Here is a 24,171-nt window from a genome sequence, read left to right on the forward strand (position 1 = left end):
GACAGAAATGTTACCTTCAGAAATCAGTCTTTAACATCACATTATGTAGACCAACCAATAGTCTTGTCGCTAGCCTGTGATAGTTGAAGCTTCCTGTAGGACCCTTGGTTAATGTCTCAATGGGTTGTAACCTATTCCTGTTACTGGAGGTGTAACTTGGTGGCACAATCTAGTTGGAACCTTGTCTCCTGTTAGTTTTTGACTCCATATGGATTCCTTGCATGTGCATATGCACACACACACACACACACACACACACACACACACACACACACACACACACAGAGGAAGCTTCTAGAGTAGCTGATTTCTATGTAGTTTTCCAAAGAGCCTTGAGTGTTTGTTGTCCCTCCCCTTATTTCCTCCTTTACCTAGGCCTGCTTGCCAAGGTTGTGTGAGTGCTTGTATAACCAAAAGAAACTGAGCCTCTGCCTTATCAGATATGAATGCATGGGCCCATACCAATGGGCTGCCAGCATGGGTGACCTGGATACAACGGAGACACTCATCAACTCCAGTCAACACCATCTTGAGGAATATAATAGGATAAATATAATAGGGCAGGTAATGGGGCCTAAAACAGGCAAGGGAGGTGGAAGGGTGTATGCTATGCCTCTACCTGTCTCTCCCAATTACCTCTTATTAAACCCTCCTATTCTAGCTTTTCTTTATCTCTTCATAACACTATACACTACTTCCTCTTCCTTGGAAGATATTCTTCTCCCCACTGGTTTCTTACCAGGTAGGAATCCACTGTGGTTACTCAGATTATAGTTCTCATATAAGATCCTTAAAAACTAACATCCTTGGGCTGGTAAGATGGCTCAGCAGTTAAGAACACTGCCGCTCTTCAGGATATCATGAGTTCAAATCCCAGCAACCACATGGAGACTCACAACCATCTGTAATGACATCTGATGCCCTCATATGGGTGTCTGAACAAAGCTACAATGTACTTTGGGCAGGAGAAAGCAGGGCTGGAGTGAGCAGGGCTTGGAGCAAGCAGGGGCCTAGTGAGTGAGGCAGGAGCAAGAGGGACAAGGGAAGGATTAGAAAACCCTAACATCCTTAAAGAGAACACATAAAATACTTGTGGTATTTGGTCTAGGTTTACTAACTCAGGATGATTCATTTTTTTGCTCCATCAGACTGGTCTTAGAGCCACACATTGCCAGGGCTACACAGCAGCAAATAATCTGAACCATCCCCTAACTCCCCTCAGTATTCCCTTTGAATGCAGGCCATGCAGGTAAATCTACTGCAGAGTCAAACATGACAGAGATTTGCCAAGGCACCGAGGATGGTGGTCAACTGCCACTGCAGTCTGAGGCCAGCATTCTTAGAGCAGAAGCATAGAACCATTGTGTGCTCAGAGCCACCATTGTGTGCTCACAGCGTGTCACAGGTGGTGCCAGGACAACTGTACTGCTAGGTGCTGAAGCATAGTTCAGTAGCCACTGAACTGGCAGGACGTACCTGTGTTTCACTAGTGAAAATTTGGTATTTTTTTTGAACAAACTTTTTCAGTTGAATTTGGGAGGCAGCAATCAGCTAAAAGGTAGGGAAGGGAGGAAAAAGGAGGGCCTGGGGGCGGGCCCTAGGCCTCAATAATGGAGGAAGACCTCAATTACAATGGGCAGACAACAACATTGCCCAGAAGGCGACGCTGGTACACCCGCCTGTGGAGTTCTTGTCTGGGCTGTAGTTGCATGAAACATCAGAAAAAGAAGAAATTTGTCGTGTACCACAATGGATATGACCCAGTCGGTCCACTGCAACGAGCAGCCACTGTGGGTGACCTGGATACACTGGAGAGATTAATCCACTCCAATGAACATCATGTGGATGAATCTGATAGGAGGGGCAGGTAATGGGGCTTGAAATTGGTGAGGGGGGATTGGTATACAGGGGTGGGAATTGTCAGGGACAATCAGGGCCAAGCGAGGAGAAAAATCAACTGTCAGGGCTCAATCCTAATAGTCATGCTTAGGTTCCTTTTCATTGTATTCCTGCTTAATGCTCTTAAGCGTATGAGACCTGCACACCATGGAACAGCAGCTCCTAGGACTTAGTGAAACTACATCAATTTATTATTTCATTTACACTGAAATTTACTAGACAGATACACACATACACAGGCGTTTTTGCCTATATGCAGTTTTGATACATCATGTGTGATAGAATCAGGTGCTTGATGCCTGATTTAAATTCAAGCTGAGATCAATTTACTGGGAACTCTTCTAGGAGTCAGACAGGCTGCTTTGTGCAAGGATGAAGGTAGTGATAGAACACCTCCCTTAAATGGGGACAGCCATGCACTATATCCCCAGCACAGCAAATGAACATTTGAGTAGACAGAAATAAATAAGGAAATTCTGGTTATTCTCTTACATCAGAAGGAAATTATCTTCATACTATGTAGTACTTAAAGGTAATGGGGCTGTTATTTAGCATTCAAGAAATGTTCCTAAATGTCCTTTCCATTGCAGGACATCCATGCACTATGCATGTGCCCACAACCATCCTGAAGCAGTGATACTGTTACTAGAAAACGAATCCAATATTAACATCCAGGATGATGAAGGCAGCACACCCCTGATCAAGGTAGCTATCGGCCATCTGTTTTGGTATGAAATAGATTAGAGTTTGTCCTTCTTTGGTTTCTGTTGCTGTGATAAAACACTGACCAAAACCAACTCAGGAAAGGAAATGGTTATTTGGCTTACATTTACACATCACACTTCATTCTCAAGGGGAGCCAAGGCAGGAGCTCCAATCAGGAACCAGAGGGAAGAACTAAATCCCAAGATCACAGGAGAATGCAGCTTGTCCATGGCTTTTACCAAGGCTTGCTCAGCTTTCTTAAAACAAGTGAGGACTTTCTCCCCAGGTGTGCACCACCCCTAAGACCCTAGGCTTTCCTACTTCCATCTAAATAGAAAAATACCCTACATAGTTGGCCAGAGGCCATCTGCTTGAAGCAATTTGTCAAGTGAGGATCTTTTCAGGTGTGTTATTCCTATGTCAAATTGGCAAAAAGAACAAAACCTAACCACCTAACCAATCTCTGCACTGTAGCAGGCAACCAGCACAGACCTGAATTTTTAGAATATCTAGATGTGTTGGCAGAATCCTTAAATTCTACCACTTGTAAAGAGATATGGTGGGGAGATTATCTAATTAGGCAAGCCTGGAGTCCTTAAGAAGACCTTGTGTCAAAATAGAGGGATAATATGCATAACTGAAGCTCTATGTTTGATTGAAGGGAACCTATTAAGTGCAATGGTAGACATATCTGTCTTGACTCTTTTGAATTGAACATGTATTTCTTTGCTCAATCTCCACAGGCTACCCAGCAAGAAAATGTGGATTGTGTTTCTTTATTGCTCAGCCACAATGCTGATCCAAACCTGATAGATCTCAACGGTAATACAGCTTTCCACCACGCTGTATCCAGGGGTAACATACCAATTGTAAAAATGCTCCTTGAGCACAACGTAGATTTTGAAGCCAAAAATCGGGTAAAGATCTTTCAACTTCGTTCCCAATACACTTTTAGCAGTGACACTCAGACCTATTTTCTACATGCAGAAGCTCAAGCATTCTCACTGAGTCTCTTCAGAGGAATGCTATTTTCTCCAAATAGGGTTTTTCATATATTTTGGTACTTACTTCAAAAAAAAAAAAAAAAAAAAAAAAAAAAAAAAAAAAAAAAAAAAACCACAGCATAGCATATTTTGTCTCAGAATTGGACTTGATTTTAAAATTCAAAAATAAAGGATTTAGGACCACATGGACACACACACACATCACATATACACAGACAATACAAAGAAATTTATTGCAAGTTAAATGATTGTAAAATAAATTAAAATGTCTTGCAGCAAAAAGGTACTGATGTGGGTTTTGCTCAGGGATGATGGTAGACAGGAAAACAAGAGAGGTGACAGGCAAATTGGGAAATTTGATCATTGGAGAAAATATGCAAAAAGCATTATTTAATTTTTAAAAGGTGTTGGTGTCCATAGGAGATGCTGTTGAGATTGTGAGATAATTCTTAGTTTAGTAAACAAATATATTTGAAATACAGATTGAGAAACTCTGCTCCAGACACCTCTTGAGCACACTCCTTCAACAGGGGCCTACCAAACTGTACTCTCTGTCTCAGGGCTGTGGCAATGGAGGCCCTACTCCATGGATCTAAGATGACTGGAGCCATTGAGTGTTTGGGGAGAGTTCTGGAAGGGAGTGGTGTTCATAGACAATGTTGGGCAGGGAAAAGGTGTGTCAAAGGGAAGAAGACAGCAGTGTGTGAGAAAGTGACAGGTGTTGTAGCATAAATGGTCTCTTGTGACTCTTTCTAGTGTGTATTTATGTTCACAAAATCTGTGATGAACTTTCAGTTGAGAAACAAGTCGTTTTGTAAAATGTGGTATTTTTTTCTTTACAGTTTGGCATAACACCTGTGGAACTTGCAGCTTTTAACAATAAACCTGAAATGGTAGAATTTTTAGAAACAAATTATGCAAATGCACGTGCAATGTTAAACAGGTACCGTTTCTTCTCTTCTTCAATCTTAGTGCTGTTCTTGAGGGTGACAATTTTGTAAGTCGGGAATATTAAAATGATAGGAAGATTGTGAGAAACTCGGAGGCATGTAGTTGGAAAACTTAGCACACATGAAGTGTGAGCTAGAGAAGAGACTGTTTGACCACAACAAAAGAACAGCATGCCCCAGGGATCTCGATGTAGTTGAGTAGTTCACCTCATGCACCATCAACCAAGCCAAAGGACAAACTAGATCAGTTGTTGCTCCACTGAGGTATTTTTGCTTGTGACAGTGTTTGTCACTGAATTAAGGGTCATAGGTGTCATTGGCAAGTGGTCTAACATGGATAAACACCCACTGTTTCTATGTCTGAAATTGTATAACCTAGGACCCCAAAGAAGACAGCATAAGACATTTTTAAGAATTATACCATACATAATTCCAGGTAACAAATAGTGTTTCCTAATGAGCTGTTTGAGTTTTGAAATGTCTAACTCAGCAGAAAACTACCTTTCACTGGGAGAAAGATGGTCTCTAAACTGTCCTTTTACAAGTACCCAGCAACTTTGGGAATCCCACAGTTCAAGATATTTTTCTTCCACATTCAAATGGAGCTTTCAAAGTGGATGTACTTAGTTCATTTCTTTCCACAGAGTCTGGTACTTTAGCATTATAAATCTTGTTTTGAATTCTGTGAATGTTTATGTCTGAAAAAGGTTGTTCTTACAATGCCATATGCCCTTTCCATAGGAAATACACTTGTTTATGCTGAACGTTTCTGTTGAGTACACATCTGTATCTGTTTTTTATGTTGAGCCATTATTTCTATCTTAAAGCACATAGCTCTGTGCTTTACGGCGAGCCTTGCTAGAGATAGCTCATTCTATTTCAAATCTTTAATCCTTTTTGCAAAAATTTAATTTAATTTTTTTCTCATTTCTGTTACATCTAGCTCACTGAACCTCTCGTGGTCACCTCATTCCACAGTCTTTCTCTGACCCTCCTCCACTTCACCTCTGAGCAGACCCCCTATATATCCACACCCTGGCACTTCAAGTCCCTGCAAGGAAGGCACTTCCTCTCTCTCAGAGGATGGACAAGGCAAAGCAGCTAGGATATATTCTACATACAGGCAATAGATCTTTTCAATAGCCCCCATCCCAGTTGATTGGGATCCATATGAAGACCTAGCTGCACATCTGCTACATACGTGCAGGGAGGTGTCTGTCCACCCCATGTTTGTTCTTTGGTTGGTAGTTCAGGCTCACAGAGCCCCAAAGGTCCTGGTTATTTGATTCTGTTGGTCATCCTCTGGAGTTCCTAGCTCCTCCAGGCCTGGAATTCTTCCTCCTAGTCTTCCAGAAGAGTGAAGAGCTGTACCACCCTGAGCCTGCCCAATCTTGTCTTTAATGGTTTGCAAAGTGTGTGTGTGTGTGTGTGTGTGTGTGTGTGTGTGTGTGTGAGAGAGAGAGAGAGAGAGAGAGAGAGAGAGAGAGAGAGGGAGAGGGAGAGAGAGAGAGAGAGAGAGAGAGAGAGAGAGAGAGAGAGAGAGAGAGAAAGGGGGGAGAGAGAGATCATAGTCAATTGCTGAAAACTGAATTCAACTTTGTCTAGTTCTGTTGGCCCATGCATTTCATCCCAGAACTTGGGAAGTGGAAGATACACAGATCTCTGTGAATTAAAGCCAACATGGTCCATAGAGTGGTTTTCAGACCAGCATAGCTAGAGTGAGATCCTGTTTCAAAAAATATTTTTTGTAAACATCTAAAGTAAGATACAGTAGGGAATCATATATAAAGTACTTAAAACACTAGCTAAATGTTTTTCTTATGAAGAGCAAAATAATGATAACTTTATAACCTTTGCTTCAGGACAAGTAAGAAAAGAACAGAGAAGAGAAGACTGACACATGTCAGATTCAAAAATGGTAAGGTTTTAATAGTGAATATAAATGTAGTATACAGTAGCTGGCCCTATTACCCTAAATAAGAGTACAGATTTTAGCTCCTCTCCCACTGAGACCAGACAGGCAAATCGCAGAAAGAAATCCAAATGCAGGCAACAGAGTGTGAAACAGTCCTCACTTCAGTTTTTAGGGAAACCACATGAGGAACAATCTGCATATCTGCCACATATGTGGAGGGGGGGTCTTTGTGTAGCCCATGCATGCACTTTAATTGGTGGTTCAATCTCTGTGTGCCCTCATGGGCCCAGATTTGTTGATTCTTTAGGTTTTCTTGTGGTGTCCCTGACCCCTCAATCACACTGTCCTCCTTTGAGTTCAGTGTCCTTCCCCCAACTCTTCCAAAGAGTCCCCAAATGCCTCCTGATATTTGGCTGTGGGTGTGTACATCTGTTCCCATCCTCTGCTGGATGAAGCCTCTCAGAAGAGTTATCCTAGGCTCCTGTCTGCAAGCATAGCACAATATCATTGATGATGTCAAAGACTGGCTCTCTCCCACAGGGTAGGTCTCAAGTTGGGCCAGTTATTGGGTGTCTTCCCTTCATCTCTGTTCCATTTTAATCCCTGAATATCTTGTAGGTAGGATGTTTTTGTGAGAGCATGGGTATCCTCCTCCTTCCGCTGGAAGTCCCTCCTAGCTAGAGGAGATGACCACTTCAGGTTCCATATCACGTGCTGCTAGTAGACTCAGCTAGACTCACCAATAGAGATTCCTGAGAGCCCCTATGGACTCTGGTCTTTGTCTCATCACAGAAATGCCTCCCATGTGGTATCTCTTCTCCCTGCTCTCACCGTACACCTGTTCCCCACCTCAGTTCCTCTAACCATCCTCCACAAATTTCCCTCCCTAAATCGACCCCTGATGTCTATTTTATTTTCCCTTCTGAATGAGATTCAAGCATCTTACTTCAGGCCCTCACTAGTTACCTTCTTATGTCTGTGGATTTTAGCATGATTATTCTGTACTTTTTGACTAAAAAAGCACTCACTTCTAAGTGAATGCACACCATGCCTGTATTTCTGGGTTTGGAAAACCTCACTCAGGATCATATTTTCAAATCCCATCCATGGATCTGCAAATTTCACGGATTCCTTGTTGTTAAGGATAAGGTATCCACTGCTCTGAGTGCAGTGGCTCCTCTAGGATGTCTCAGGATATGTTGTCTGTTGCTCTGAGTTCAGTTATTCCTCTGCCCCTCTGGGTTCAGTGGACCGTCTAGAATGTCTTGGGATCCGGTGTTCACACAGGAGCAGACCAGGCAGGGGTCTGCTCCAGACCACAGATTCGAGAGAGGGGCAGAAGAAAGGTGGTATTCTGCAGGGGTGGGGTTTGGGTGTCTGCTGGAATCTGAGCACTCCCCGCACCCAGCTATGGGCTTAGGGCAGTGTGGGGGTGTTCTTACCTACTACAGCTCTGGGTTCAGTGGACCCTCTAGGATGTCTTGGGAGGGATCCGGTGCTCACACAGGAGCAGCCCAGGTGGTGGAGGGGAGATCTGTGCCAGGCCTCAGATCCAAGAGAGGGGTGGAAGTGGACACCACATTTTCTTAATCCATTTCTTTCAGTTGAAGGCCATCTAGGTTGTTTTTTGTTTCTGGCTGTTACAAATAAAGGTTTTATGAACACAGTTGTGCAAGTGTCTTCGGGGTGGTTTGGTAGAGCATCTTTAGGGCGTATGCCCAGGAGTGGATTAGCTGTGTCTTGAGGTAGAACTATTCCTAATTTTCAGGAAAAAAAAACCTGCCAAATTACTTTTCAAAAGGGATTGTAAAAGTGTGCCCTCTCACCAGCAATGAAAGAGTGTTCCCCTTGCTCAGTATGCTTGCCAGCATGTGCTGTCACTTGAGTTTTTTATTTTAGCCATTGTGACTGGTGTAAGATGGTATCTTTGAGTCCTTCTGACATTCATTACACTGATGACTAAAGACTTTGCACAGTTAGGTGTTTCTCGACCTTCTGGGATTCCTCTGTTGAGAATTGTCTGTTTAGCTCTTTACCCCATTTTTTAAATTGGTTTATGAGTGCCTAACTTCTTGGGTTCTTTACATATTTTAGACATTAGTTCTCTGTCAAGTGTGCTGTTGGTGGGTATCTTTTCCCAAAATGTAGGCTTCCGTTTTGTCCTATATACTGTGTTCTTTGACTTGCAGAAGGTTTTCAGTTTCATGAGTCCCCATTTTTCAATTGTTGATCTTAGAGCCTAAGACATTGAGTGTTCTGCTTATGAAATTGTCTACTGTAGCAAAGTATCCAGGCTATTTCCCTCCTCTTCTAGTAAATTTAGTCTGTCTGGTTTATGTTGAGGTCTTTGGTGCACGTGAACTTGAGTTCTGTGCAGGGTGATAACTATGGCTCTATTTGCATTCATCCTCATGTAGACATCCAGTTAGACTTGCACCGTTTGTTGAAGATGTTTTCTTTATTTTTTAAGTTATTGTATTCCTTGGCCTTCTCTGTCAGAATCAAGTGTTAGTGGGTATGTGAGTTCATGTCTGGGTCTTTGATTTGATTCCAGGCATCAACTTGTTTGTTCCCATACTAATACCATGTGGTCTTTATCATGATTGCTCTGTGGTACGTTTGAGATGAGGGATATTGATACATTCAGAAATTATTTTATTATTTGAGGTATTATTAGCTATTCTGCATTTTGTTTTTGATGGGAAGCTAAGAATTGCTGTTTCAAGTTCTGTACATAATTGTGTTGGAAGTTTGATGGGAAATGCATTGAATCTGAAAAGGATTTTTGTAAGATGGCCATGTTCACCATGTTAATCCTGTCGATCCATGAGCATGGGATCTTTTTATCTTCAGATGTCTTCTTCAATTTCTTTTTCAGAGACTTGAAGCTTTTGATAGACAGGTCTTTCAGTAGCTTGGTTAGAGTTATATCCAGGTATTTTGTATTATCTGTGGCTATTGTGAAGGGTTTTGTTTCACTAAATGTTTTCTTGTCCCATTTATCTTTTATATAAGGGAGGGCTACTGATATTTTTGCATTACTATTTTATCCAGCCATTTTGCTGGAGGTGTTTATCCCCTTTGGTGTAGGAGTTCTTTGGTCGATTCTTTGAGGTCTCTTATGTAGGCGGGCAGTCTTGTTTAGTCTCTGATTTTAATTTTAGCACCAATGTCTTCAAGACTTTTAACATGAAGAGATGTTTGATTTTATCAAAGGCTTTTCAGCTTGCAATGTGACAAACATGTGAATTTTTTCCCACAACCGCTACCACTGCCACCTGCATTCTTTCCCATTCATTCTCATGGCCATCAGGACATCTCCCCTGCACCTCCACACACCTGATACTGAAACACCCCATTTCCATAGCCATCCCCACTCCCACCTAGTTCCCTCCCTCCATCTGCCTCCTATGACTATTTTAGTCTTTGTTCTTAGTCACAATCAAACAACCTTGCCTTGGTTCTTACCTCTTGTTTATCTTCCTCTGGTCTCTGGAGGATAGTATGGTCATCCTGTACTTTATTGCCAATATGCATTTGTAAGTGAGTACATGCCATCCTTGTTTTCTGAATCTGGGTTACTTCTCAAGTTCTATCAAATAGACTTCAAAATTCATTATGTCTTTGTTTTAATAGGTGAATAGAATTCCATTGTATACATATACCAGGTTGTCTCTTTTCATTTTTAAATAATAATTTTATTTTTAAAATTGTATGTGTATATGTGACCCCCAAAGCCACAGGAAGGCATTCTCCTAGAGTTGGAGCTGGAGTTTTGCAGACAGTACTGAGAACTGAACTGTGGTCCTCTGGAAGAGCACCAATGTGCCTAACTGTAGAGCTATGTCTCAGGTCTATGCATTCTTCTTTTTTTAATTGAATCCAATGTCTTTTTTACTACTCCCTTCAAATCCAGTTCACTGCCTGTCTCCCAGTCACTCCCCTCTCACAATGCTTCCCCCATACCTCACTCCCCTTTTGTTCTGAGAGGGTAGGGCCGGTCTGTGTATCTCCCCAAACATTCACTTCACATGTCTTCCAGGCTAGGTGCTTCCTTTCCAATTGAGTCCAGACAAGTCAGCCTCGCACATCATATCCTAAAGACAGGGAATAGCTTTTGGGATAGCCCTCACTCCAGTTCTTCAGGACCCACACAAAGACCAAGCTTCATATATGCCGCATGGGTACTGGAAGGACTAGGCCCAACCCATGTATGTTCTTTGGTTGGTGGTTCATATCCCGAGAGCCTCGAGGGTCCTCGTTAATTTACTCTGTTGGTTTTCCTGTGGAGTTTCTATTACATTTTGGGTCCTCAATCGTTTCTCCTATTCTTTCATATAAATCTCCAAGTTGACTCCACTGTTTGGCTGTGGGTATCAGTATCTGTCCAAGTCAGCAACTGGGTGGAGCCACTCAAGGGACAACTCTGCAAACAACAGAATATCAATAGTGTCACAGACTGATGCTTGCTCGTAACATGGGTCTTGATTTGTGCAGCTTATGGTTGCTCATTCCTTCAGTCTCTGCTTCATCTCCTGTACCTGAATGTTTTTTGTAGACAAAATAAATTTTGGGTCCATATCCCCAATGTGGTGAGTCACAGCTAAGGTCATCCCAATTGTTTCTTGGGTGCCTCCTTTATCCTAGATCTCAGTCTCATCAGAGATACCCCCACCTCTTCACCATCGTCAGTTGCAGATTTCCATTCATTTTCATGGCCATCTAGCCATCTCTCTTCTCCCTCCCCATACCTGATCCTGAACCCCTCCAATTCCCCTCCCTGTGTCCTTTCCTCTCCAGTTCACTCCCTCCATCTGCCTCTTATGACGATTTTATTCCCTCTTTTAAGTGAGATTCAGGCATCCTCACTTGTGCCTTCCTTCTTGTTTAGCTTCTCTGGGTCTCTGGAATGTACCTGTAATTTTTGAACAATAAGCACTTATAAGTGAGTACATACCACACATGTCCTGTTGGAGCTCAGAATGATATTCTCAAGTTCCATCTATTTGCCTGCAGAATTCAGGATGTCTTTGTTTAATAGCTGGATAGTATTCCATTGTGTAGCTGTACAGAATTTTCTTTATACATTCTTCAGTTGAGAAACATCTAATTTGGGGGATAGAGACCCAAAATTTATTTTGAATACAAAAACCAATCAGGCACAGGAGATGAAGCAGAGACTGAGGGAATGAGCAACCATAAGCAGCACAAATCAAGACTTATATCATGAACAAGCAACAATCTCTTACATTAATGATATTCTGTTATGTTTGCATTGTTTCCAGTTTCTGGCTATTATGAATAAAGCTGCTATGAACATGGTTGAAGAAATATCCCTTGCTATAGTGGGACATCTTTTGTGTCTATGCCCAGGAGAGTCATAGCTGGGTCTTGAGGTAGAACTATTCTCAGTTTTCTGAGAAAACACAGAAGGGATTTCCAACATGGTTGTACAAGTTTTCACTCCCAGCAGTGATGGAGGACTGTTCAATTTGTTCCACATCCTTACCAGCATGTGCTTTCACTTGACTTTTTGATCTTTGCTTTTTTGAGGGGTGTGAAATGGAATGTCAGAGTTGTTTTGATTAAGCAGCTCTTGGTTTTTTTGATTCTTTGTATTGTTTTCTTTGTTTATATGTTTTCCTATTTCATGCATTCTACTCCTCTTGAATGTGTTTGCTTCTGTTTTTTCTTCAGAGTGAAGATGTGCTGTTAAGGTGCTAGTATGAAATCTCTCCAATTTCTTTTGAAGGGACATTGTGCTATGAACTTTCCGATGTGCACTGCTTCTATTGTGTCCCATAAGCTTGAATACTTTGTGCCTTCATTTTCATTGAATTCTAGAGAGTCTTTGCTTTCTTTTTTCACCAGTGGTCATTGAGCATAGAGTTTTTCAGTATCCATGAGATCATAGGCTGTCCATTGTTTCTGTTGTTGCTATAACCCAGCTTTAATCCATGGTGACCTTATATGATGCAAGGGATTATTTTATCTTCTTATATCTGTTGATGCAGATCTGTATCTGTATATTGTCAGTTTAGGCAAGGTGTCATGAAGTGCTGAGAATATACACGTTTTTGTGTTTGTGTGAAAGGTTCTGTAGACATCTGTTTAGTCCATTTCATTCATGACATCTATCAGTTGCCTTATTTTTCTGTTTAGTTTCTCTTTTGGTGACCTGTCCATTGGTGAGCGTGGGGTGTTTATGACCTCTACTATTAATGTGTGGAGTTTGATGTGTGATTAATCTTTGGTAATGTTTCCTTCTGAAGGTGCAATGCCCTTGCATCTCAGGCATTGCTATTCAGAATTGAGACATCATCCAAGTGAAATTTTCTCTGATTAGTATGCAGTATCCTTCCTCATTTCTTTTGCTTACTTTTGGTTGAAAGTCTATTTTCTTAGGTATTAGAATGGTTACTCCAGCTTGGATCTTAAGGCCATTTGATTTTTAATCCCTTTTGCCAGCCCTTTATTCTGTGGTAGTATTTATCTTTGTTGCTGACTTGTGTTTATATGCAACAGAATGATGGATCCTGTTTATACATTGACTCTGTTAGACTGTGTCTTTTTATTTGGTAAGTGAATCCATCAATGTTGAGAGGTATCAATGACTAATGATTGCTTATTCTTGTTGTGTTGTTGTGTGTGTGTGTCTGTGTGTGTGTGTTTCTCTTCTGTAGGTATTGCTGTGAGATGATTAACTACTTGGATTTTCTTGAGCGTAGTTATTCTCCTTGTGTTGGAGTTTTGAATCTAGTGTCCTCTGTAGTGACACATTAGTAGAAAGGTATTGTTTCCATTTGGTTTTGTCATGGAATATCTTTTATTCTCCATCTATATTGAATGGAAATGTTGCTGGGTATAGCAGCCTGGGCTGACAGTTATAGTCTCTTAAGGTCTGGAAAACATCTCTCCAACCCTTTTGTCTTTTAAATCTCTGTTGAGAAGTTTGGTGTAATTCAGATTGGTCCTCCGTTATGTGTTTTGTGTTGCTTGCCTGTTTCTTCTTATGGCTTTTTGATATTCTTCCTTTATTCTGTACTTTTAGTGTTTTGATTATTTTGTGGCTGGGGAATTTTATATTCTGGGGTAATAATCTCTTGGTTGTACTATAAACTTCTTTAGGCATCTTTCTCTTTAGGTTAGGGAAGTTTTCTTCTGGGATGTTGTTGAAGATACTTTCTGAGTGTTTAATCTGGGAATATTTTCCTTGTATTACTATTTTTCTTAGGTTTGGTCTTTTCATAGTATCCCAAATTTCCTGGATGGTTTGTGTCTCAAGTATCTTGGATGATTTGTGTTAGAAACTTTGGATTGCACATTTTTGACTGATGTATGAATTTCCTCGATTGTACCTACTGTGCCTGAGAGTCTCTCTTTTATCTATTGACTTCTGATGGTGATACTTGCATATGTATTTCCCTTTCTCTTTTCTTGATTTTCCATCTGCATATTACACTGCCTTTTGTTGATTGTATTCTTGTTCTTGCCATTAGCCATCCCGTTGTTTCTGGTGTTGGTTGGCCTTCTCAACCTTTGTAGTAGCAGGGAAATTTGTCTGAAATCCTCTTTCTTGGTTGAGTCTTAATTTGGTTAACATATCAGGGTGATTGCGGCCTCATAGAATGATTTTGGTAATGTTACTTCTGTTAAGAGTTAGAAAGAATCACAAGAAGTTGTTTTTGAACCAGTTGATTATCCTGGTGAGGATTGTGCTCTCTATCAGTCTGAGAGAGTTCATTTAGAATCATTACAATTGTGTATGGGTATTTATTTTTAGGCATTAATGTTTGATAAATTACTGCCATCTTTGATTTGAAATATACAGGGAACAGAATAGTTCTACATGAAGTAATTTGCTACAAATGAATATTTACTCTAGAATAGTCTCTAGCTTGTTCTCATAGAAATTGATGCTAACAATGAGTCTGATCATTATTATATGTAATGTTTTTCTATACTTGTAATAAAAGATATTTTGTTTTTATTCTCAGAAGACATTGTTTTTAAAGATCAGAGGCCTTTGTCCTGGTAAGTTTTAATACATTAATACTAGGTAAATTCAAAGATAAGAAGCAAATTCTAGTTGGGAGTACTTTGAGACCTGTGTCTTACATGTCCCACAGGATTATGAGTGCATGTTTAGCATGCTCAGGGTAGTTCATATGAACATGAACATTTACCCTCACCCACCATTTCCAAGAACCAACTCGCCAGTTTGGAAAAAGAGCCTGCTGGGATTAACTATGCACATTGATGTCCATCTAAGGTTCTTTGGCTTTTCAAGGCCTTACTGAATTCAATTTGTGAACTTGTAGTTATCATTTCAGATACTTTTCTTGTCTGAGAGCTTACATAATTTGGGAAGATTCTCAGTTATCAGTCATTTCTACAGGATGCCAACAAATTTCTTTCCTCCTTTGACACCAGCTGTACATGTAAAGGACCTTTTTGTCAGGTGCAGCATCTTCCATAGATGTTGAGAGACACCCATGGCTTCCAGAATGCTCCATCTATCAATGATCTATTCCCATGATCTGTTTTCAACAGTAATGAATCCTTTGACTCCCAATAGATTATCTGAATATACAGAGCTAAACGACACTGAGACTATTATTTATCTCTCTATCAAAGGGGCTTTTTCTTCCACATGCGATGGATATGAACGTAGAGGTGAAGGTCCATCCATTCCTTTCCAGGATGCTAGGTTGGACAATGGTGTGGTAGAAAATCAAAAGTTGTATTTCAAGCTAATTCTGTGCTCCTTAGGATTAATGACTTCCACAAGAGAGGACAATTATATTGGCCTCTTTATTTGGGCCATGTATCAACAAAACTTTTCTAAACATTATTAAATAGTTTTTGACTCCATGTTTAAAAACACCACAAATCCCCAAAACCAATATCAAAAGTAAAGATTCAAAATTTTTCAGTACACAAAACTGTTCAAAGACTACTTGCAAAATACACATGTTAACTTCTCTTTGGAATTCTAAACAGTTCCATAAAAACCTGCAAATGTCCACTAAGTTTTATTATTCTTTGCTCTTGTTATTATTTTATTGAGTTCATAGAAATGCTTGTTTGGCATAGAAACTGGCAGATTGTTGTTTCAGGATTCATTCATGCATGAGTTCTGATGGAGAAGTTTGAACATTACAAAATTTATAGTGGGTTTTAAGAGTTCTAGCAGTAACAAAAATCTATTTGATAATCCACAAACAGACCTCTAGGGTGGTAACACCATCATCAGTGAAATATGCACAAAGTAACAAAGTATCATGAGATAGGCTGATGTGCTGCTCCAGGGGCACAGACTGACACTGAGTCTGTAGATAAAAACCATCAGTCAGTACAGCCTCTAAAACAAAAAATGAAGTGGTACTAGTGTCTTTACATGTGTGAGTGTGTCTTTGTGTGTGTGTGTGTGTGTGTGTGTGTGTGTGTGTGTGTGTGTGTGTGTGTGTATCTGTGTATGGTTTTGTTGATCTAAGTTTTGTGGGCTAAATTTTCCTTGTTTTACATGAGAAAAAAAATGGTAAGGAAAGTGTCCCTAAACAAAATCAATAGTTTGAAGAACAAATTAATAGATTTTTTTATAATTTATGATGTAATATAAATAAGGAAATTAAACAATAAAGAATTCAAAGCATTTGGTTGATGTTTTTCTGAATATTAAAGTAACACTCTTAAAATACACCACAGTGCAGTAAGATCACCAGGACGGCTAAAATCTATCTTGAAAAAACCTTTCCAGTATGAGACAGGTAAGATTAAAAGTGAGTACTCTATTGATTCTACATATTCTATTATAAAAGAGGTTTATTCTTGCTAGAATAGTCACTAAGGAAATCAAATACGCATGTAGTTATATCCTTTCTTAATTTGCTTCCAAACATTTTTAGGATTCAGATTTAATTAAGGAATTATTTCTAAGAAATTTCCAATTCAAATTATATCACCTGAAAGATCTTTGTTTATTTAAAATGAACTACTGATGCATGTAGTGTGTTTTTATAAATGAAAAGACTTTTAACCTATTCCACAATACGTTTCCTCTCGAAACACATAACAGCAATTTGACTTTGTTATAAATTGGATTTTTATTTAGGTCTTTATAATCAATATATCATATTATTGGCTACATGTCACTATATGGGCCAGTGTCCATAAATTGTGATCATGTTTAAAAACAACAAAAATACAGTGTTCAATGACTTTCATTATGTTTTGAGAACTAAATATCAGGGCAATCTGGATTTTTTTCCTTCATAGAATTTCTCAGTTTCAACTTATTTGATAATTCATGTATTATCTCATGGTTATTAAATCTTCCATTTAATGTGAATATCTTGAAATAATAAATAACTGGCTCACTCAGAAACTTTTAAAAATAATGAATGGTGTGTGAGTTTTGTAGGGAGTGCTGGGGAATGAAAACTGCCATTCTAAGCATTCTGTGCAAGCAGCCTCCATATGGGCTACTCTGACAGCACCTTTTCCCTGTAGTTCTATTAATTACCAAAGATATAGTGATGCTTGGTTTATATGCGACAAGACATAATTTGCAGAAACAACTGCCACAGTAGAAAGAAAGTTGAGAGAAATCACGTCATTTTTTAGTACACAGCTTGGATATATCCTATATTTACTCTGAATATGATGCTTACAGTGGGAGAGACACCACAGAGTTTATGCTTTCAGCAGCTGTCACCACAGCATCTGACACCTACTTTACCTTTGGAAAGCACAAGGCAGAGAATAGTGTAGAGGAGTCTAAAGGACCCTCTTCTCATAAGCATGAGGTGAAATAGTATTATTTATAATGCGGGTGAGTTTTTCTTTAATTATTTCAGCAGTGGAGTTTTCTTTGTGGTGATGAGGATTGACAGGGACCTCACACATGCCTAGCATAAGGTCTACCATAGAGCCACTTTCTCAAGCCCATTTCCTCCATGCTTCTCTCCCTAGAGTCATTTTCAGTTTGCATAACTACCAAGAGGGTCTTTCCAGTAGCTATTGCCATAGGAGGCAAGGGAAGTTGATGCTGAACTTCTTTGTACTGCACATGAGCTAGGGACCAATGCTAGAACTGAGGGCCTTTAGCCTCTTCCTAAGAAGATCTCGAGTAGAATAACGCACTAGTCTCTCTAGAGCTTTGTCACACTGGCAGCTGGAAATTCTTTGTAAAGGTCTTTGGTCTCCTGTGTTTGGCTGTGTTGCAATGACAGTCACCATAGACTGAGCTTCCCTGTGCTAGGAATGAATCTTCTTCTTCAGTGAAGTAAGTTCAAGTCAACACTTGGAGAAGCCCCTTTCACTTCTGTATGAGATGAGAATGCTCACTTAGAGTTCTGCCAGCATCCCTAGGGCAGAGACTACAAGCAGCCATGGCAACAAGATGCTATCCTGTTAACAATTCACTATGGTATAACAGTTCAAGCTAAGATGACCCTTCTTGTGTCTGATAGTGCTCAGAATCATAGGTATCTTGCACGACAATTAATATAAGTAGTAACTGTTGATAAAATTTTCTCTTCCTAGTTTAAAAATACAAGGAAGAGTTCCCCATATATGTATTGCTTACCAATCGATATTCACTTTAAAGGCTTTTCATAAATGGTGTCACAGCATATAGGGGCACAAAATAGTAGCCTCATCCCACTATAATCATGTTTCCTACAACTGTTGTTTAATGACAGATTCGCCTCCCTCATTAAAAGCTAGTGAGAAAATTACAAGAAGAACAGCAGTGAGGTAAGAATGTGTGCATTTCCAATACATTAATCTGTAGAAAATATAACCTTTGATACTGTCTTTGCCTCTGTGTAAGACAATGCCAACTTCTTTATTTCTTCCACAATCATGAGCTGAATAATTATTTATAGAGCAAACCATGTTGAAATTAGTGAGTACCTCTCTCATACAGCATGAAATGCTGAAAAGAATCCAAGCCAGGAAGATTATCCAGTGGATAAAATGCTTGCCATGCATGTGTGAGAATGGGAGTTTGGATGTTCAAAGTCCACATGAGGTCTGATGGTCTCATGTGCTACTGTATCCTGGGGCACTCATAGTGAGACAGGAGGTGGTGACAGAGAATCCCCTGAAGTTTACTGGATAGTTAGCCTGGGGATTGCATTCATGAACAAGAGATCCATCCACAAAACTAAGATTGAAAGAAGGCTGCATGTTTTTATTCTAAAGGCTCCCTGACAAACCTACCATTGTCATTCCTAGGTCTACAAAAGGGGACAATGTCAGCTACACCTCATTTTCCAAGGTAAAGTGCTTCTTTCTGAATCTAATGTTCTTATGAATTTTGTCATAATTCATCAGTAGTCTAACTGTCCTAGTTTTATCTGGAAAGGTGGCTCAGAGGAACCCATATTGTCGATGTGGAACTTTTTATAAATTGCAGGTAAACAGTCAGTCCTTGTGGGATATGGTGGCCCAATATGAGAATGGACTTAAAAGCCATACTTGGCAGAAGACTGACTGTAGTCCTCACGTAATAGAAGATGTATGACAAATTATTGTTTGCAGAAATAAATACACATTAGAGTGATTTAAAACCATGGCTGTGATAGTAAACCAGAATACCTTTTAATAAGTCCAGATATTTCAATGACCCAGGAATCTCCTAAGTGCCTTCACCCTCAGCAAAATGCACATCATTTTTATCTACCCTCAGACGCTCCTATTTCTGAGAGAATCTCCTTGGTTTCTCACTTTCATCTGTATTTAGACTGAGAAGAAATTGTGGGTATTTAGCAATTTGTAATATGTTGATCAAATTTGCCTCATGAAGAGATTAGAACATTTTCTATTTGATTCTTATACAGGTATGTTGAAAGCCCTTCACCTAGTTAAACAATAAGTGTCTTTCCCCAATTAGCCTGCATTTCTAGAAGCAGAGATGCAATTACTATATAGTTCCATTAAAGTTCTTCTTTTTGTATTTTAAAATAATATGCACTTCTATTTTTGTGCCACATTCAAACACTTAAAATATTGTAATGTTTTACTTAGATGCTTCCATATTCAGTATGAAGATACTTTATCACTGTGAGCTGCTGGAGGTTAGGAAACCTGTTTCTGTATAACCTGTAGCCCTTGAGTGAGGGGCTGTGTGAATGAAAATTGGTATTTTAATGATTTCTGAATGTGGCTCAATGTACCAATGTGTTTCTATACAGCCGTTTTTCCGGTACCATGACATGGATAGCACTAACAGTTACATTGGCATTTATTTATAAATGGAATAATGTGCATTTTGTGGAGCCATGCCTAACTTCCCCCTGGAGGAACCCACAAAGTTCCCAGCCACCCAACCCACAGCTGGAAGGACTCCCTGCACATCCAGCCACAACTACCCACAACCTGGAGGAACCCAGAGCATTCCCAGCCAACTACCTATAGCCTGGTGTGAGGAACCCTGCCTTCTCCAGTCACAATTACCCACAGTGGAGCAGTCTCTGGACCGCCCCTCCTTCAGTTTCTGTCTCATAAGTTGTCTCCATATTTACTCCCATGAATATTTTGTTACTCCTTCTAAGAAGAAGCGAAGCACCCACACTTTGGCCTTTAAAGAAGGGAGAAAGAGAGAGAGAGAGAGAGAGAGAGAGAGAGAGAGAGAGAGAGAGAGAGAGAAAATAAAATTTTCCATTATCAGAAAGCAAACTCAAATGTTTGTTTCTTTTAAGCCTAGTTATATTTGGTTTCCACATTAATTTTACCTACAATATGTGATGAACCTGAGTAATCTTTTTTCTAGAGAGAACTGAGCAAGGAGGTAGAACTCAGGTACTTTTAATAAGCAGAAATTCACTTGGCAATCATCTTTATTTCAGTGAAAAGTTATTAGAATTTTTGAACCTAATATTCCTGATACAAACACATTTTACCCTAAAGAGGATTTTTATGATGAAATAAAACTTACATCGTAATGGTGATGATGAATATGGTAACCATGGTGATGATGAGTATGGTAACCATGGATTATTTACTGTTGGCTTGAAAAAAAAAAGCAACTTCTTTTATATGCTAATGATTAGAATACAATCCACAATATCATTACAGCATTGAGATATGCCAGGTAAAGGTAGTTTTTGTTCTTCAAAGGAATAAATTGTGTGATTGAAATAAAATAGAACTTATTTTCTGATGTTAACTTTGTGGAAATGGCACCAGTCTACTGAAATCTTAAAGCCCATCCCAGCGACACATATCCTACAAAAAGGCCACAACTCCTAATCCTTTCCAAAATAGTTCAGCCATCTGGAGAGCAAGCATTACATGAGCCTATGGGGCTGTTGTCATTCAAGTCGCCACAGAGATGCTGGATCAGGTCATTGTATACATCCTCTAGGTGTAACAACAGTCATGGTTTTGCAGATATTTGATCATGCTGTGCACCCCGAGATTGTGTTGTTCACTCAATAAACTCATTTTTAGTTACTGTGTGGCTCAGCCTTTACACAGAACTTTAATCCCTCTAGACAGAATACAGACACTTCCTTAGTAAACACCTTTCATACTAAACAACCAAGGTAAAGGTGGTTTGTGCAATGAAGCATCTTGTCTGAAAGTGATTTCTAATTACATGGCAGAGAAAGTGATGAACCAGAGAAAGATTTGATAGAATAGGCTATGCCCAACTGTCTCATGAAGAAAAAGAAAAGGGAAGTGACTTGTGGGGTAGAGCACAGACAAAGAGACACAGAGAGACAGAGAAACAGAGAGAGACAGAGAGAGAGGAAGAGAGAGACAGAGAGAGAAGAAAAAGAAGGAGGAGGAGGAGGAGGAAAAAGAGGAGGAAGAAAAGGAGGAAAAGGAGGAAGACAGGGCATATTTACCAGGAGAGTTTTAGAAAGACATATTGAAGAGAGAGCAAGCAAGACACAGGTCAAGGCAGAATGAATCAGAGTAGAAAGCATTGCTACTTAGTTTGAGGCCGAACACAGCAAAACATTAGAGGCCAAGAGAGAATCCAGACTGAGTCAGCATGGAGAGGAGCCTGGAGTCAGAACACCTGAGTTGAACCAGTCAGTCAGAGATGGAAAGAACTAGATATAATGGTGTGCTTACTCAGCAATAAGTATTCTAGGCTGAGCAATAAGTATTCACAGAGGCTGGAAGCTTCCAGGACCAGACCCTGGTTAGCACTCGGATGCTGCAAGCCTTGGAGATTACAATTACACCTAGTGAATAAAAGTCACTTTAACATAGGGTTGATCAGGGAGATTTTGGAAGGCATGTACAGAATCTATATATGGAACTCAGCATTTCCCCTCTGCTATGGAGAGTGGCATGCTTTGTTCCTACATTTCAAAATTCACCTCCACCGTTCTGGCATCCCAGGTACCTAATGGGCAACCGTGAAAGGCCATTCATTGGGAAGAGTTGATGTAGTGCAGGAGAGAGATTCATTTTGGTCTCAAAGCACCTCACTGTCCCTGTCTCTTAATCTGGCTGGAATTCAAAATTCAGGTCACAAAGACAGGAGAGGATACATTTTTCCATTTGTTTTATATCTTTCCATTTTACAGATAGTGACGGTGTCAGGTAGCAAAGAGCAGAAGAAAGGAAACATGAACCTAAGCAGGTCGCCATGAAAGAATTATAGAGACTCTGAGCCTTTTACTCACGCAAAAAGGAAGCAGAGGTTACTGAATATCAGTGAGTGCACTTAGTGATAAAGTTGGTCTGAATACAGAAACATTTTGGGGACTATAAATCAAGATTCTGACATTAGCAGACAGATGATAAAATGAATAAAATCAGTGAAATTTTAAATCAAAAGTAACATTGCCAATTTTCTTTGTAAGTTGAAGATATTAAACCAGATATTTTCCCTCACATGCAGCAGGATCATAGAAATTCTGGACGTGAGGCTCCGGCTGCCATTGATCCAGTTCCTTCCACCACTGCTGCTGACAGTGGGGCTCCCGATGCCATTGATACAACATTTTCCACCTCTGCTGATGAAGAGACCACCCTTGTTCGTGACCTAGATGACAAGCTGGCCCCTAGTCAGGAGGCTGAGGTGTTTTTCGATGCTTCAGAGTCAATCGCTCACTCTGACCATTGCAGGACCGTTGTCAGAGCTCCAGATGTTCTTCTGGCACCAAGGATGCTGCTGCTGCTGCTAATGCCCTTGATTATTAGTAACACCAGCCCATGGTTTCTGATCTTCCTCTTAGCGGTGGTGACATGGATGCGAAATCCATTTCAACAAGTGTGGCATGAAGAAAATGGCCATGGACCTCCAACTAACAAAACAGATGAACCAGGTAAGTTAGACCACAGCAGTTGCTTAAAATAGACAAACTTTATTTTAGAGAGAAAACTAGATCTCCTTGGTACTAATAATCATAATTAATACATTTCATGCTAATATAGGGATATTTAAGTGTTACCTAGAACCAAAAAATGTTTCCTTTTCTCTACTTATTGCACATACTTCACATAGTGTAACAAAACCAGCTGAGACCAACACAACTGACCAAGTAAAGTTGGTTGGTACATGGTTGTCTCTCATTCTGAAATGAGGAAATTTTTTTCACTCCCAGTGTTTTCCACCTTGTGTTTTCCGAATGGCGAAGCATAGAAATCTTTCTGTTCAACATTAGTGTCTATCTATCTCTGTTCTTCTGAACTCTGACTTGGGAGGATAGCTTCGGCCTAGAAACAAACATTCCAAAAGAAGCCACATCTGAGAATAAAATTAACAAAACAAGCCTCCACCTTCTCACTGTTTCTCATTACATTGATCCTGATGATAATGGCACTGATGCTGCTGATGCTGACCCTGACAATACCGCCAATGATGTGCTGATGATACTATTGATAATTCTTGCTTTTCTCCTAGTTGCTGCTGCAGCTGACCAGTACAGCCTTAAGAAGGGGTCAAGACCCACAGTGTAAGAAAGAATTTTGTGATATATATAAATTTTAAAGTAAAATGTTTCATTTGATAATAGACTAAAATAAAAATTTATTGTTGTGTTGGAGTCTCAGTTGTGCCACGTGATGTTTTCTGGAAAGTTTTTTTCATTTATTTTTATTTTTTCCTATTTACTTTACATTTTGTATAATGCTCCCTCCCAGTCAGCGTCTCCCTCAATCATTCCCCCTTGTTACACTTCCGGTGTCCTCTGAGTGGGTGGTGGCCACCTGGTTATCTCCCCACACTGGAACATGAAGTCTATGTGGGGCTAGGTGCTTCCACTCCCACTGAGTCCAGAAAAAGCAGTCCACCTAGAAGATACCCCACATACATGCAACAGCTTTGAGATAGTCTCTGCTCCAGTTGTTTGGCTCCCATAGGAAGACCAAGCTGCACATCTGTTACCTATGTGAATGGAGGCTTAGCGCCAACCTTTGTGTGTTCTTTGATTGGTTGTTCAGTCTCTGAGAGCCCACAGAATCCATGTTGATTCTGTTGTTCTTCATATGAAGTTTCTTTCCCTTTAGGGACTGCCATCCTTCATATTCTTCCATAAGAGTCTCCAAGGTCCATCCAATGTTAAGCTGGGGTGTCTACATCTATCTAAGTCAGCTGCTGGGTGGATCCTCTCCTAGGACAGCATGTGCTTGACTCCTATCTGCAAGCATAAGGGTGTATGATTAACAGTGCTGTGGACTGATATTTGTCCATGGGATGGATCTCCAGTTGAGCTGGTTGTTGGTT

At 40.0% G+C, this 24,171-nt stretch overlaps 1 protein-coding gene across 1 annotated transcript; it reads left to right on the top strand.

Annotated features, from left to right (window-relative positions):
• Positions 1-1,439: 1,439 nt before the first annotated feature.
• On the top strand, positions 1,440-23,405 carry LOC117722074 (uncharacterized). The gene is made up of 7 exons (XM_076913735.1): positions 1,440-1,867; positions 2,490-2,604; positions 3,348-3,521; positions 4,451-4,551; positions 18,717-18,759; positions 22,345-22,771; positions 23,350-23,405. Exons 1-7 carry the CDS (start codon positions 1,611-1,613, stop codon positions 23,403-23,405), a joined length of 1,173 nt encoding a protein of 390 aa, XP_076769850.1. The 5' UTR covers positions 1,440-1,610.
• Positions 23,406-24,171: the final 766 nt, after the last annotated feature.

Source organism: Arvicanthis niloticus, chromosome 16 (assembly GCF_011762505.2).
Source record: "Arvicanthis niloticus isolate mArvNil1 chromosome 16, mArvNil1.pat.X, whole genome shotgun sequence".
In the NCBI taxonomy this organism is placed as follows: Eukaryota; Metazoa; Chordata; class Mammalia; order Rodentia; family Muridae; genus Arvicanthis; species Arvicanthis niloticus.